This window comes from Lolium rigidum, chromosome 6, assembly GCF_022539505.1.
Source record: "Lolium rigidum isolate FL_2022 chromosome 6, APGP_CSIRO_Lrig_0.1, whole genome shotgun sequence".
Classification (NCBI taxonomy): Eukaryota; Viridiplantae; Streptophyta; class Magnoliopsida; order Poales; family Poaceae; genus Lolium; species Lolium rigidum.
The window spans coordinates 277,398,006-277,411,676 of NC_061513.1; the positions used below are offsets into that span (position 1 = coordinate 277,398,006).

A 13,671-nucleotide genomic window follows, 5' to 3' on the forward strand; every position below is an offset into this window, starting at 1 on the left:
CGCCGCCATCAACCTTCAACGTGCTTCTTGGCTCCTCCTGGTTCGATAAACCTTGGTTTCTTTCTGATGGAAAACTTGCTGCTGTGCGCATCATACCTTCCTCTTGGGGTTCCCAACGAACGTGTGAGTTACACGCCATCAAGCTCTTTTTCTGGCGCCGTTGTCGGGGATCTGAAGAAAAGTTACACCATAAAGATTTCTAACTCCCACGTCAACTACGCGCCAGCATCTTTTTCTGGCGCCGTTGCCGGGGAGATCAAGACACGCTGCAAGGGGAGTCTCCACAATCCAATCTCTTTACTTTGTTTTTGTCTTGCTTTATTTTATTTACTTACTTGTTTGCTGCACTATATCAAAACACAAAAAAAATTAGTTACTTGCATTTACTTTATTTAGTTTGCTTTATTTACTACTGCTAGAATGGGTACTGTTGAGAATACTAAGTTGTGTGATTTCACTAGTTAGGCTTAATGGAAAACAACAAAAATATGAGAGATCTTTATGAACTTTATCTTGAATTAGGACATAATGTGTTTGAAGAGAGAATTAAAAAACTCATGGAACTTTATATGCATGCTAATGGGAATGTTATTACTATGAATGCTTTGAACACCATTGTTGCTAATGCCATGGAAAATTCTAAGCTTGGGGAAGCTGGTTTTGATGAGCATGTTATTTTTAGTCCCCCAAGCATGGAGGAGAAAATTTACTTTGATGATACTTTACCTCCTATATATGATGATTACAATGATGACTATCATCCACCTACTATTGAGGAGAAAATTAATTATGATTATACTATGCCTCCTATATTTGATGATTATGGTGATAATGATAGCTACCTTGTTGAATTTGCTCCCACTACAATTAATAAGAATGACTATGCTTATGTGGAGAGTAATGATACTTTTATGCATGTGAATAAGAATGCTTTATGTGATAGTTATATTGTTGAGTTTGTTCATGATGCCACTGAAAGTTATTATGAGAGAGGGAAACATGGTTATATGCATCTTAATAATATTAAGTTTCCCCTCTATATGCTAAAATTTTTGAAGTTACTTGTGTTTTATCTTCCTATGCTTGTCACTTTGTTCTTCATGAATTTATTTGTGTACAAGATTCCTTTCCATAGGAAGTGGGTTAGACTTAAATTTGTTCCATACTTGCTTTTAGATGTTCTCTTTTGCTTCAAATACTATCTCTTGCGAGTGCATCATTAAAACTGCTGAGCTCATCTTAATGGCTATAAAGAAAGAACTTCTTGGGAGATAACCCATGTGTTTATTTTGCTACAGTATTTTTGTTTTATATTTGAGTCTTGGAAGTTGTTTACTACTGTAGCAACCTCTCCTTATCTTAGTTTTGTGTTTAGTTCTGCCAAGTAAAGTCTTTGATAGTAAAGTGAATACTAGATTTGGATTACTGCGCAGTTACAGATTTCTTTGCTGTCACGAATTTCGACCTGCCTCTCTGTAGGCAGCTCATAAAAATATGCCAATTTACGTGCGTGATCCTCAGATATGTACGCAACTTTCATTCAATTCGGGCATTTTCATTTGAGCAAGTATGGTGCCTCGATAAAATCCATCTTTACGGACTGTTCTGTTTTGACAGATTCTGCCTTTTATTTCGCATTGCCTCTTTTGCTATGGTGGATGAATTTCTTTGTTCCATTAATGTCCAGTAGCTTTATGCAATGTCCAGAAGTGTTAAGAATGATTATATCACCTCTGAACATGTTAATTTTTATTGTGCACTAACCCTCTAATGAGTTGTTTCGAGTTTGGTGTGGAGGAAGTTTTCAAGGATCAAGAGAGGGAAATGATGCAATATGATCAAGGAGAGTGAAAGCTCTAAGCTTGGGGATGCCCCGGTGGTTCACCCCCGCATATTTTAAGAAGACTCAAGCGTCTAAGCTTGGGGATGCCCAAGGCATCCCCTTCTTCATCGACAACATTATCGAGGTTCCTCCCCTGAAACTATATTTTTATTCCATCACATCTTATGTACTTTCCTTGGAGCGTCGGTTTGTTTTTGTTTTTGTTTTGTTTGAATAAAATGGATCCTAGCATTCATTGTGTGGGAGAGAGATACGCTCCGCTGTTGCATATGGACAAATATGTCCTTAGGCTTTACTCATAGTATTCATGGCGAAGGTTGAATCTTCTTCGTTAAATTGTTATATGATTGGAATTGGGAAATGCTACATGTAGTAATTCTAAAATGTCTTGAATAATTTGATACTTGGCAATTGTTGTGCTCATGTTTAAGCTCTTGCATCATATACTTTGCACCCATTAATGAAGAAACACCTAGAGCTTGCTAAATTTGGTTTGCATATTTGGTCTCTCTAAAGTCTAGATAATTTCTAGTATTGAGTTTTGAACAACAATGAAGACGGTGTAGAGTCTTATAATGTTTACAATATGTCTTTTATGTGAGTTTTGCTGCACTGGTTCATCCTTGTGTTTGTTTCAAATAACCTTGCTAGCCTAAACCTTGTATCGAGAGGGAATACTTCTCATGCATCCAAAATCCTTGAGCCAACCACTATGCCATTTGTGTCCACCATACCTGCCTACTACATGGTATTTCTCTGCCATTCCAAAGTAAATTGCTTGAGCGCTACCTTTAAAATTTCCATCATTCGCCTTTGCAATATATAGCTCATGGGACAAATAGCTTAAAAACTATTGTGGTATTGAATATGTACTTATGCACTTTATCTCTTATTAAGTTGCTTGTTGTGCGATAACCATGTTCCCGGGGACGCCATCAACTACTCTTTGTTGAATATCATGTGAGTTGCTATGCATGTCCGTCTTGTCTGAAGTAAGAGAGATCTACCACTTTAATGGTTAGAGCATGCATATTGTTAGAGAAGAACATTGGGCCGCTAACTAAAACCATGAATCATGGTGGAAGTTTCAGTTTTGTACATATATCCTCAATCTCATATGAGAATACTAATTGTTGCCACATGCTTATGCATTAAAGAGGAGTCCATTATCTTTTTTTTTTTTTGAGAATTTACAACAGGAGAATCTCCTACTGTGTAATTTTATTCAAAGGAATTTTTGTTTTGTTTTTTTACATAGCAGGATCCTATGTACAAGGTCCACCATCGTGGAGCCTAGAAGACTATCTAAACAGGGAGGTAAGCAGCCTTTTTTTATCAACACTTGTTGATCAGCAAGGTAAAGAGGATGAGGAGTACTATAGGGATACAAGTGCAATCAAGTTTTGGAGAGTTGACCGGATACTCTCTTTAATTCTGCAGCTGAGGATTTTAAGGTCTTCTGTAAGTTGCCTCTTCCAGTTTTGAATATCTGGTCGGACACCATCAAAATGTGCTCTGTTACGAATTTTCCAAATGTTCCATGCTCCCAGTATCATCATCTCCATAAACAGAGGCTTGTTCCATGTTTGTTTGGCATCCGAGATCATATCATCCATTGACCGAGAGGTGTCCCACTCCACACCAAGTCTCTCCCAACATTCAAGACCGAACTCACATGTAAAGAACAAATGATTTCTGGTTTCGTCTACTCCCGAGGTGCAGGTTAAGCACGAAAAACCGAACCGATGTTAAAGTGTCTTCGGCGTAGCATGTCTCCGAGTGTTGAGTCTATCGACGAGCATTAGCCAAGCAAAAACCTTATGTTTCATGGTGCATCTCGCTTTCCAGATCTCACCTAGACATTTGGGTGGTTGGATATTGCGGAAGCAATGGGCATAGAAGTCCTTCGGCTTGTAAGCGTCGCTCCCCCAAACCGGACTCCAGATGTCCGGGGAGAGACTGTGAATTGTTTCTGTGTCAAGGCTGTCCCTGAGTTGGGTTAGCTCAGCATATGCTTCGATTGTGAGGGGTAATAAGAAATGATCTCTTGGCTCTTGTAGTTCCATGAAGTTTTTGACTGAGACATCCTCCTCCAGTGCGAACGAGAATAATCTGGCGAATTTGTTGCATGCCAGGGGCTTGGACCAGTTGTCCTTCCACAAGAGTACCGAGTCCCCAGACATAATTTTACATTGACTGCTACCTCTGAAAATATCAACCGGACCCAAGACATCTCGCCACCAAAATGATCCACATGAGGGTTGAGCATGGGGAATTTTGTCTTCATAGTATTTCGCCCAGATAATTTGTACCCATGGGATATCACACCTTCTATAGAACTTGTCTAGGTGTTTTAGGAGGAGGGCTTTGTTCTGTACTTGCAAGTTGATCACTCCTAATCCACCCTTGTTTCTTGGCTGACATACCATATCCCATGAGGCCAAAGATTGGCATTTTTCCTCTCCATTCACAAACTTGCGCCAGAGGCAATGCCTTCTAGCCCGATCACAAAACTCAAAGATTTTCATTGGTACCTTTAGGGTGCACATTGCGAATGTTGCCAATGGTGTTATTGCAGCATTGATGTATGTTAGTCTGCCACCGTATGTAAGCCAAAGTGCCGAGCTGGACAGTCTCCTTTCAACCGCACAGACCAACGGCATAAGGTCTTCGACCGTGGGACGAGTGGTGCCCATTGGGAGGCCCAGATAGGTGAACGGCATCGATGCCACTTGACAGCCAATAGTATTCGCTAGGGATGAAGCTTCTTCACTTGAGATGTTGATGGGGATAAGCTGCGTTTTGCTAAAGTTGATCTTTAGACCCGTGCTCTGAGCATAGGCTTGTAGGATGGATTGCATGGTTCTGAGCTGGTCCGTCGAGGCCGGCATGACCACTAGCGTATCGTCGGCATACTGTATGATGGGATAGTCTTCGCTGGCTGGTTGGGGAATCGGTAACTGTAAAAGTCCTTCACTATGAGCTGAGTTGACTACAGACTGGAGTCCATTATCTGTTGTCCATGTTGTCCCGGTATGGATGTCTAAGTTGAGAATAATCAAAAGCGAGAAATCCAAAATGCGAGCTTTCTCCTTAGACCTTTGTACAGACGGCATGGAGGTACCCCTTTGTGACACTTGGTTAAAACATGTGTATTGCGATGATCCGGTAGTCCAAGCTAATTAGGACAAGGTGCGGGCACTATTAGTATACTATGCATGAGGCTTGCAACTTGTAAGATATAATTTACATAATACATGTGCTTTATTACTACCGTTGACAAAATTGTTTCATGTTTTCAAAATAAAAGCTCTAGCACAAATATAGCAATCGATGCTTTCCTCTTTGAAGGACCTTTCTTTTACTTTTATTGTTGAGTCAGTTCACCTATTTCTCTCCACCTCAAGAAGCAAACATGTGTGAACTGTGCATTGATTCTTACATACTTGCTTATTGCACTTGTTATATTGCTTTGCATTGACAACTATCCAGGAGATATACATGTTACAAGTTGAAAGCAACCGCTGAAACTTAATCTTCCTTTGTGTTGCTTCAATACCTTTACTTTGATTTATTGCTTTATGAGTTAACTCTTATGCAAGACTTATTGATGCTTGTCTTTAAGTACTATTCATGAAAAGTCTTTGCTTTATGATTCATTTGTTTACTCATGTCATTACCATTGTTTTGATCGCTGCATTCATTACATATGTTTACAATAGTATGATCAAGGTTATGATGGCATGTCACTCCGGAAATTATCTTTGTTATCGTTTACCTGCTCGGGACGAGCGAGAACTAAGCTTGGGGATGCCGATACGTCTCCGACGTATCGATAATTTCTTATGTTCCATGCCACATTATTGATGATATCTACATGTTTTATACACATTATATGTCGTATTTATGCATTTTCCGGCACTAACCTATTAACGAGATGTCGAAGAGCCGATTCTTTGTTTTTCGCTATTTTTGGTTTCGAAATCCTAGTAAAGAAATATTCTCGGAATTGGACGAAATCAACGCCCGGGGGCCTATTTTTCCACGAAGCTTCCGGAAGTCCGAAGGGGAAAGGAAGTGGGGCCACGAGGCGCCGCCACAGCAGGGCGGCGCGACCCAGCCCTAGGCCGCGCGGCCCTGGCGTGTGGGGCCCTCGTGTGGCCCCCCGCGTTGCCCTTCCGCCTACTTAAAGCCTCCGTGACGAAACCCCCAGTACCGAGAGCCACGATACGGAAAACCTTACTGAGACGCCGCCGCCGCCAATCCCATCTCGGGGGATTCTGGAGATCACCTCCGGCACCCTGCCGGAGAGGGGATTCATCTCCCGGAGGACTCTTCACCGCCATGGTCGCCTCCGGAGTGATGAGTGAGTAGTTCACCCCTGGACTATGGGTCCATAGCAGTAGCTAGATGGTTGTCTTCTCCTCATGTGCTTCATTGTCGGATCTTGTGAGCTGCCTAACATGATCAAGATCATCTATCTGTAATTCTATATGTTGTGTTTGTCGGGATCCGATGGATAGAGAATACTATGTTATGTTGATTATCAATCTATTACCTATGTGTTGTTTATGATCTTGCATGCTCTCCGTTATTAGTAGAGGCTCTTGCCAAGTTTTTGCTCTTAACTCCAAGAGGGAGTATTTATGCTCGATAGTGGGTTCATGCCTCCATTAAATCCGGGACAGTGACAGAAAGTTCTAAGGTTGTGGATGTGCTGTTGCCACTAGGGATAAAACATTGATGCTATGTCCGAGAATGTAGTTATTGATTACATTACGCACCATACTTAATGCAATTGTCCGTTGTTTTGCAACTTAATACTGGAAGGGGTTCGGATGATAACCTGAAGGTGGACTTTTTAGGCATAGATGCATGCTGTATAGCGGTCTATGTACTTTGTCGTAATGCCCAATTAAATCTCACAATATTCATCATGTCATGTATGTGCATTGTTATGCCCTCTCTATTTGTCAATTGCCCGACTGTAATTTGTTCACCCAACATGCTATCTTATGGGAGAGACACCTCTAGTGAACTGTGGACCCCGGTCCATTCTTTTACATCTGAAATACAAATCTGTTGCAATACTTGTTTTACTGTGTTCTTGCAAACAATCATCATCCACACTATACATCTAATCCTTTGTTACAGCAAGCCGGTGAGATTGACAACCTCACTGTTTCGTTGGGGCAAAGTACTTTGGTTGTGTTGTGCAGGTTCCACGTTGGCGCCGGAATCTGTGGTGTTGCGCCGCACTACATCCCGCCGCCATCAACCTTCAACGTGCTTCTTGGCTCCTCCTGGTTCGATAAACCTTGGTTTCTTTCTGAGGGAAAACTTGCTGCTGTGCGCATCATACCTTCCTCTTGGGGTTCCCAACGAACGTGTGAGTTACACGCCATCATTCACCTAGTTGCATTTTAGAGGAACCTTACTTATCCACAATTATGTCTCCAATCCAACAAATAGAGTAAAATTTGTACTCACCTATTTACTCTCCATATTAGGCGTCTTTGATCATTCATGTGTCCCAGCTACTGGAAGGAGGATGCCTTAGTTGATTTCTTATTTGTGCCTTTGCTCTTGCTTCCTACGCGGGAGTCCCTCATCAGACATGCTTGTCTTGCACTAGCGTCATCGATGCAACATGTGTATCTTTGTCCGTAGAAGCTTAAAGGGGGTCAATGTGATTTCGACCGTCCCTCGTGAAGGCCATAGGAGGAACAAGGACCGAGGAAGTGGAAGACTCACCACCACCAAAGTTGGAAATGCGGGTGTAGTGATGCATCCATTCCACTAGATGAATCCCAATAGAGGCGCTGACAATCTCAGTGTTGCCCGAAAAGTTTATTGTATTAAAAATGGTATCATCTAGCGCTCAATCGATTGAGATCAATTAGTTCTCAGTCGATGCCTCGAGGGATGGATGTTTTCCCTACAACGATCATTTGTTTGTCTCTCAGGCATGATGAATGTGCTCTTTATCATGGCCCATAGGCTTTTATTCTTGGGCTAACAAGCTGCTTCTTCTTTTTTCGTTTTACTTTGTGCGGACAAATCAATAATCACATATGCTAATCCAATGATTAGGAATATCAATTCTTGGTTACAATCCACTAGTAACTAAGAAAAATTAGTTGTACCTCAATTGCAACTAGAAATAACAGCTACAACCCACTTGCATTTCTAGCCAGCATGAATCACAACACTAGAAGAACAATTAGGAAAAATCTCAGTTGAAAGCCAGTAACAACTAGAAAAAACCTCTCTTACAACCCACTTCCAACTAAAAAAATCTGCAACCTACTTGCAACTAGAAAGACTTAGTTGATGCCCACTTGCAACTAGAAAAATCCCAGCGGCAACCCACTTCCAGCTAGAGAAAAACTTAGTTGCAACTCATCTTCAACTGGAAAAATCACCATTGCGATCCACTTGTAATTGGGAAAAAAATCATAGTTGCAACCCATTTAAAATTGGAAGACAATCACATTTGCAACCCATTTACAACTAAAAAAACCATAGTTACAACCTACTTACAACTCCTATCCAGCGCAAATCACAACACTAATACAATGGTCGGGAATGTTTTTCTCTGTTACAACCCTCTTGTATCTGGAAAAAAACTTAGTTTCTACCCACTTGCAACTTGAAAATCATAGTTACAATCCACTTCCAACACAGATGGACACAAATCACGATGCTAATATAGTCAAGAACATTATCTCTGTTGCAGTTTACATCGTGACTAATATCTAAAGAAGATAAATAGCATACTATCACAAGCAGATAAAAATACGGAGGAAAATCTACATCCATGTAGAATCTATAAATAGAAATGAAAAAATTAAATGAGATAAAATACAAGAAAAAATGTAGGCAAAATAATAGCAAAAGCCTCGACTCCTCTTTATAACTCTTTCATACAATACAAGCAAACAAGGCAAGATCTCTACAACAGCGGCAAGGCTCATCCAGTTCTTGTGGGTCACGACAACGACCATGCAGAAAAAGGCCCATGTGCAAATGGGTCGCTTTGCGCTTGACTCGCTTCGAGAATTACATGTGCATGTAAAAAAAAGTGCGCGGATCTTGGCACATCTACATCCAACGGCTACATAGGTGACTAATATTATGAGGCAACTGAGAATCAGCGTAACAAATCCAATAAATAAAACACTCGGTTTATCAATAGAAATGAGTTGTTAGAGGTCTGTCCATCAACACCACCAGTTCTGGGATCCACTAGTCAGTTTCTTATATCAATATGCTTCAAGAAGGGAATCAATGCTATCTATACTTCTTATGAAGCAAAACCTCACTAACTGCAATTAATGTTAGTCTATCTCTACACACAAGCCGTCCATATCATCTATTCCATTAGCCAATCAAATGTCCATGTCATCACCACTAACATTCATTATTGATGTATCCTTGCATGCAAGCTATCTATGTCGCCAACTAACTGCAATTAATGTTAATCTATCTCTACATGCAAGCCGTCCACATCATCTATTTCATTAGCCAATCAAATGTCCATGTCATCGCCACTAGGATTCATTATTGATGTATCCTTGCATGCAAGCTATCTATGTCGCCAACTAACTGCAATTGATGTTAGTCTATCTCTACATGCAAGCCGTCCACATCATCTATTTCATTAGCCAATCAAATATCCATGTCATCGCCACTAGCATTCATTATTGATGTATCCTTGTATGCAAGCTATCTATGTCGCCATTTTTGATAAGAATGTCCACATAGCTAATTTATAGCCATCAAATATAAAAATTAATGTGAATTAAATTTATCATCTCAACTATTTTGATGAATTGAATATTGCATACTTCTATACACAATTCATATTACATATGTATTATACCATTTCATTTAGACAATATAATTTCTTAGAAGATTCGCGCAGCAACGCGCTGGGTGTCCTTCTAGTTTTCACCAACTTGCTTCCAAAGTGGTGTTTTTTAAAATTGGTTATCTTGTTAGACGTGCAACCAAACATGTTGGTTTTCCCAAATATCGTTGACCCCCCCCCCCTCCCCCGAGCTCCAAAATCTTTACATTTACTTCAAAAATATCTGAAACAAAAATCTTTACATATAAATGTGTAGTAACGAATAAAATTTCATCAAAATGTCTTTTCATCCGTGATCAACACAATAAAGAAAATTATGAAGAGTAATTTCGAGATTTTCTTTTATTTCTTAGAGCCACAATTTTGTGATTTTGTGTAGCTAAAAATATAACGTATAGTATTAGTTGACAAAATTTGTTTGTATTTATGCATGGAAAATATTCAGTTTATTATGTTTAAACTTCTAAGTACTACTTCCTCAGTCCCATAATTCGTGTAATGGTTTTAGTTTGAAAATCGTGAAACGCCTTGGATTGGAGTAAACTCAATTTTCTCCGAGACATATCCTTCTTTTTAGGGCTCTCCGAGACATATCCAAACCGTGCCTCCGGGCGATCCGTTTTCAACGCAGTCGTGGGCCGTGGCAGTTCCCTCGCACGATTAATTTCCTTTTGGTGAACACTAACGGCAGATTCTACTACTCCAAAACGCGCAAACCCCTAGACCCTGCCTGACGCTCCAAAATCCCCCACCTCCGCCGGCGGCGACGTCAAACCTTGCCGCCGCGCCGCAACCGAATGCCAGCCCCCGATGGCTACGACCTCCGGCAAGGCGGCGTCGAAGGCCCCTCCTCCCTCCACATCGCCATTCCCCCCCACGCCTCAACCCCGCCGCCCCTCCGCCCTTCATCGCCGCCGCCGCCGCCCGTCCCGCCCCTCTCCTTCCGCCACCTCTCGCCCTGCGCGCGCTGGTCCGCCTGGGTCGCCGCGGCGCTCGCCGACCCCGGGTTCGCGCCCGTGCTCCACTCCACCGCCATCCACGACGCCGTCGCGGCCTCCACGGCCGCCGTCATCCCCGACCGCGACGCCCTATCCGCGCTCCTCTCCCTCTGGCACCCGGACTCCCACACCTTCCGCCTCCCCGCCGGGCCCGCCACCTTCTCCCTCGAGGACGCGCTCGTCCTCGCCGGCCTGCCCCCCTCCGGCGCGCCGCTCGACCGGCCCCTCACCCCGACCGAGGAGGACGTCCGCGTCCGTCTCCTAGTCGAGAAGGAGAAGATCAAGGAGCTGCACCCGTGCGCTCGCAAGGCCCGGCGCGTGTCCGCGGAGCACTGGCTCGAGTGGTTCGACACCAGGATCCGGCCCGGGGAAGACGATGAGCTGCGGCGGCTTGGGTTCCTCGCCTACTGGCTAGCCTTCTTCGTCACCCCCAGGCTAAACCCAAAGGGGTCCGAGCTACCGGACTGCGTGTTTGCGCTCGCCGCGCGGCTCAGCCTTGGCGAGCGCATTGCGCTCGGGCCGGCGGTGGTGGCTAATCTCTACACCGAGATGGACAGGATTGCTACCTCTGGCGTGGCAGAGGGGGCAAGTGGGCGTGTCGACGTTTGGGCGCCGCTCTGGCTGTTGCAGGTGTGGATGTGGGAGCGCTACGACTGCCTGCGCCCGCCCGAGCTGAGAGCGCCGGAGTTCCCCGTCTCCAGCGTCCGGGCACTCTATTGGACCCGGAGGAGGAGGAAGACCACAAGGGAGGAGTCTCTACGTGTTCTGCAGGAAGAGGATTGTTTCGAGTGGAGGCCTTACGCTCGCAATTCGCTCAAATGGACCGAACCTGAGTGGTTTAGCAATGAAACTGTTTTGGTGAGCTCCAGAGGTAAGGATAAGCCAGAGTGGTTCGAGGATTACGTTGCAATGATCACACAAGCGGTGCTTAATGGAGTGTACGGTGATGGCATCGGTACTTCCACAATGTACAATCCCCATGTCGTTGCAAGGCAGTTTGGGTATGATCAGGACGCCCCCTTTCCAATTGTCCATGGGTTTAAGTCCAAGGGAATCAAGGTGTGGGTACCTGGTATCTGCAGACGCGGGGCAGCTAGCAAGGAATATGTTGCATGGTTGAATGGACAGTTTGTGAGGCCCCAGGAAGCTGACCAATATGTTAGGTCAGAAATAGCACACGAGGAAAACTCTGCTAGTTCATCTCCGCTGAGTGAAGATAGGGGAAATCTTGTAGGTACAGGGAAGAAAAAGAAACGAGATAAACTCCCTGAAAATGGTGGCATGAATAAGAAAAGCAAGGTATCTGTCAGCGACAGTGATGATGAATGCATTGTTATCGAATCACATGATAAGAAATGTGAAGTAATAAACCTCGACGATGATCAGGAACAGAGTATCTGTGATCCTGAAGATAATGATAGGCAACTAGTCCTGGAGCTGGAAGAGTTTGTGCGTTGTGGGCTGTTTTCACAATGGGAGGAAAGCTCTGATGAAGATGAAGGAGGTGGAAGAAAGCAACAGAAGTCAAAGAATAGCAACATTGACCCTTATGCCGAAGCAGCCATGACAGAGTACCCTCTCTTCTTTGAGCTCATTCCCCAGAGACCACATTACAGAGGGTTGGTGAACAGCGATGACACTCTACGAGATCTGGCCTGCAGTGGAATGTGGTTTTTGTTGGTTGGCTTGGCTAGAGAGGTCCTTAGGACATCATGGGATACAGATGCTTCAGAGGTTACATATTTGATGCAAAAAGCTCGGAAATTGGAACAAAATGGGTTCAATGTGAAGCATTTCATTGCCCGCCTGAAGGAGCCACAGACCCGACTTAGAAGGCTTCAGGATTCCATGGCAAGGCTTGAGGATGCCCGGACCAAAGAGCAAGAATCAAAAGGTGTTAAATCTCTTTCAAGCCACCTGAGTAAACTGAAACACAATATACTAACAATGGAGAGGCATTTGGACGAAAAAAAGCAAGCTCGTAGAGCATCTGTGCATAATGAGTCGAGTGAAGGAATCGATCTCTTGGAGAAGGAAGTAGAAGCTGCAGAAAAATCATTTCAGGCAATGAAGGATGAAGTCGCTGCAATGAGACTGAAAGACGCAGATATATGACAGTTAGTCTTTGAAGTCATAGTTACTGGATTTATGTAGTAGCAGATCCACTGAACTTGAGCCGATTTCATGTTACGGGGTTCAGGTTCCAGTGGAACTTGAAAAAGGTGGCATACTGCAAACACAAGCCCTGTAACCTGACTATGACTTAGCTAAAGCAATTTTTTTTGTTGCTCCAAGAGGCTATTGTATTAGTAGAACTGATGCTTTATTCCTGGTGTAGAACATGATCATTATCTGTTTTGCATGGATTAAACAGGCCCATCCATCGAATATAGACATATAACTTTTAGAGCACAGAACTGCATTTTGCATTTATGATTTTCTAATTTCAAGTGCATAATCGGTCGGACCCCCACCTGAATTTGTCTCATATAAAGTAAGGTGAGTGATCCAACAGGTAATTATCAGATAGCCACCAGGTAATTATTAGATTGGAATTCGAATTTATGGAAATTTTGGTAGAGCATAAAAAGTTATGTTCTTTATGTTAACGAGCATAACTCTGCAGTCTTCCATTCTGCAGTGGATTCATTGAATTGAAGATACCAAGTTTCTGCTCTACTTTGAGATGCGAAGGCAGGAAATTGTGGTTCTGCTTGCAATAGTGACTTCATGTTTCTATTTTCGTCAATCCAGCTTCTGGAATCCACATGTTTGTTAGTGTGTGTTTAGTGGCTCTATTCGCATGCACTTCCTCTTAATTTTGGATTTAACGGAGCCAATTTTGCTTTTATGTATGGAATGTCATGTTTACACCTAGATACGCTGCCATTTGGGATTAGGGAGAAAGAACATAATTTTTTTAAGCTGGTTTAGTACTTACATTGATTAGTTTTGGC

General features: G+C 43.0%; 1 protein-coding gene across 1 annotated transcript; it reads left to right on the forward strand.

Moving 5' to 3' along the window:
* Positions 1-10,513: 10,513 nt before the first annotated feature.
* Positions 10,514-12,934, forward strand: LOC124664184. Its single transcript, XM_047201764.1, has one exon. It carries the CDS (start codon positions 10,514-10,516, stop codon positions 12,827-12,829), a length of 2,316 nt encoding a protein of 771 aa, XP_047057720.1. The 3' UTR covers positions 12,830-12,934.
* Positions 12,935-13,671: the final 737 nt, after the last annotated feature.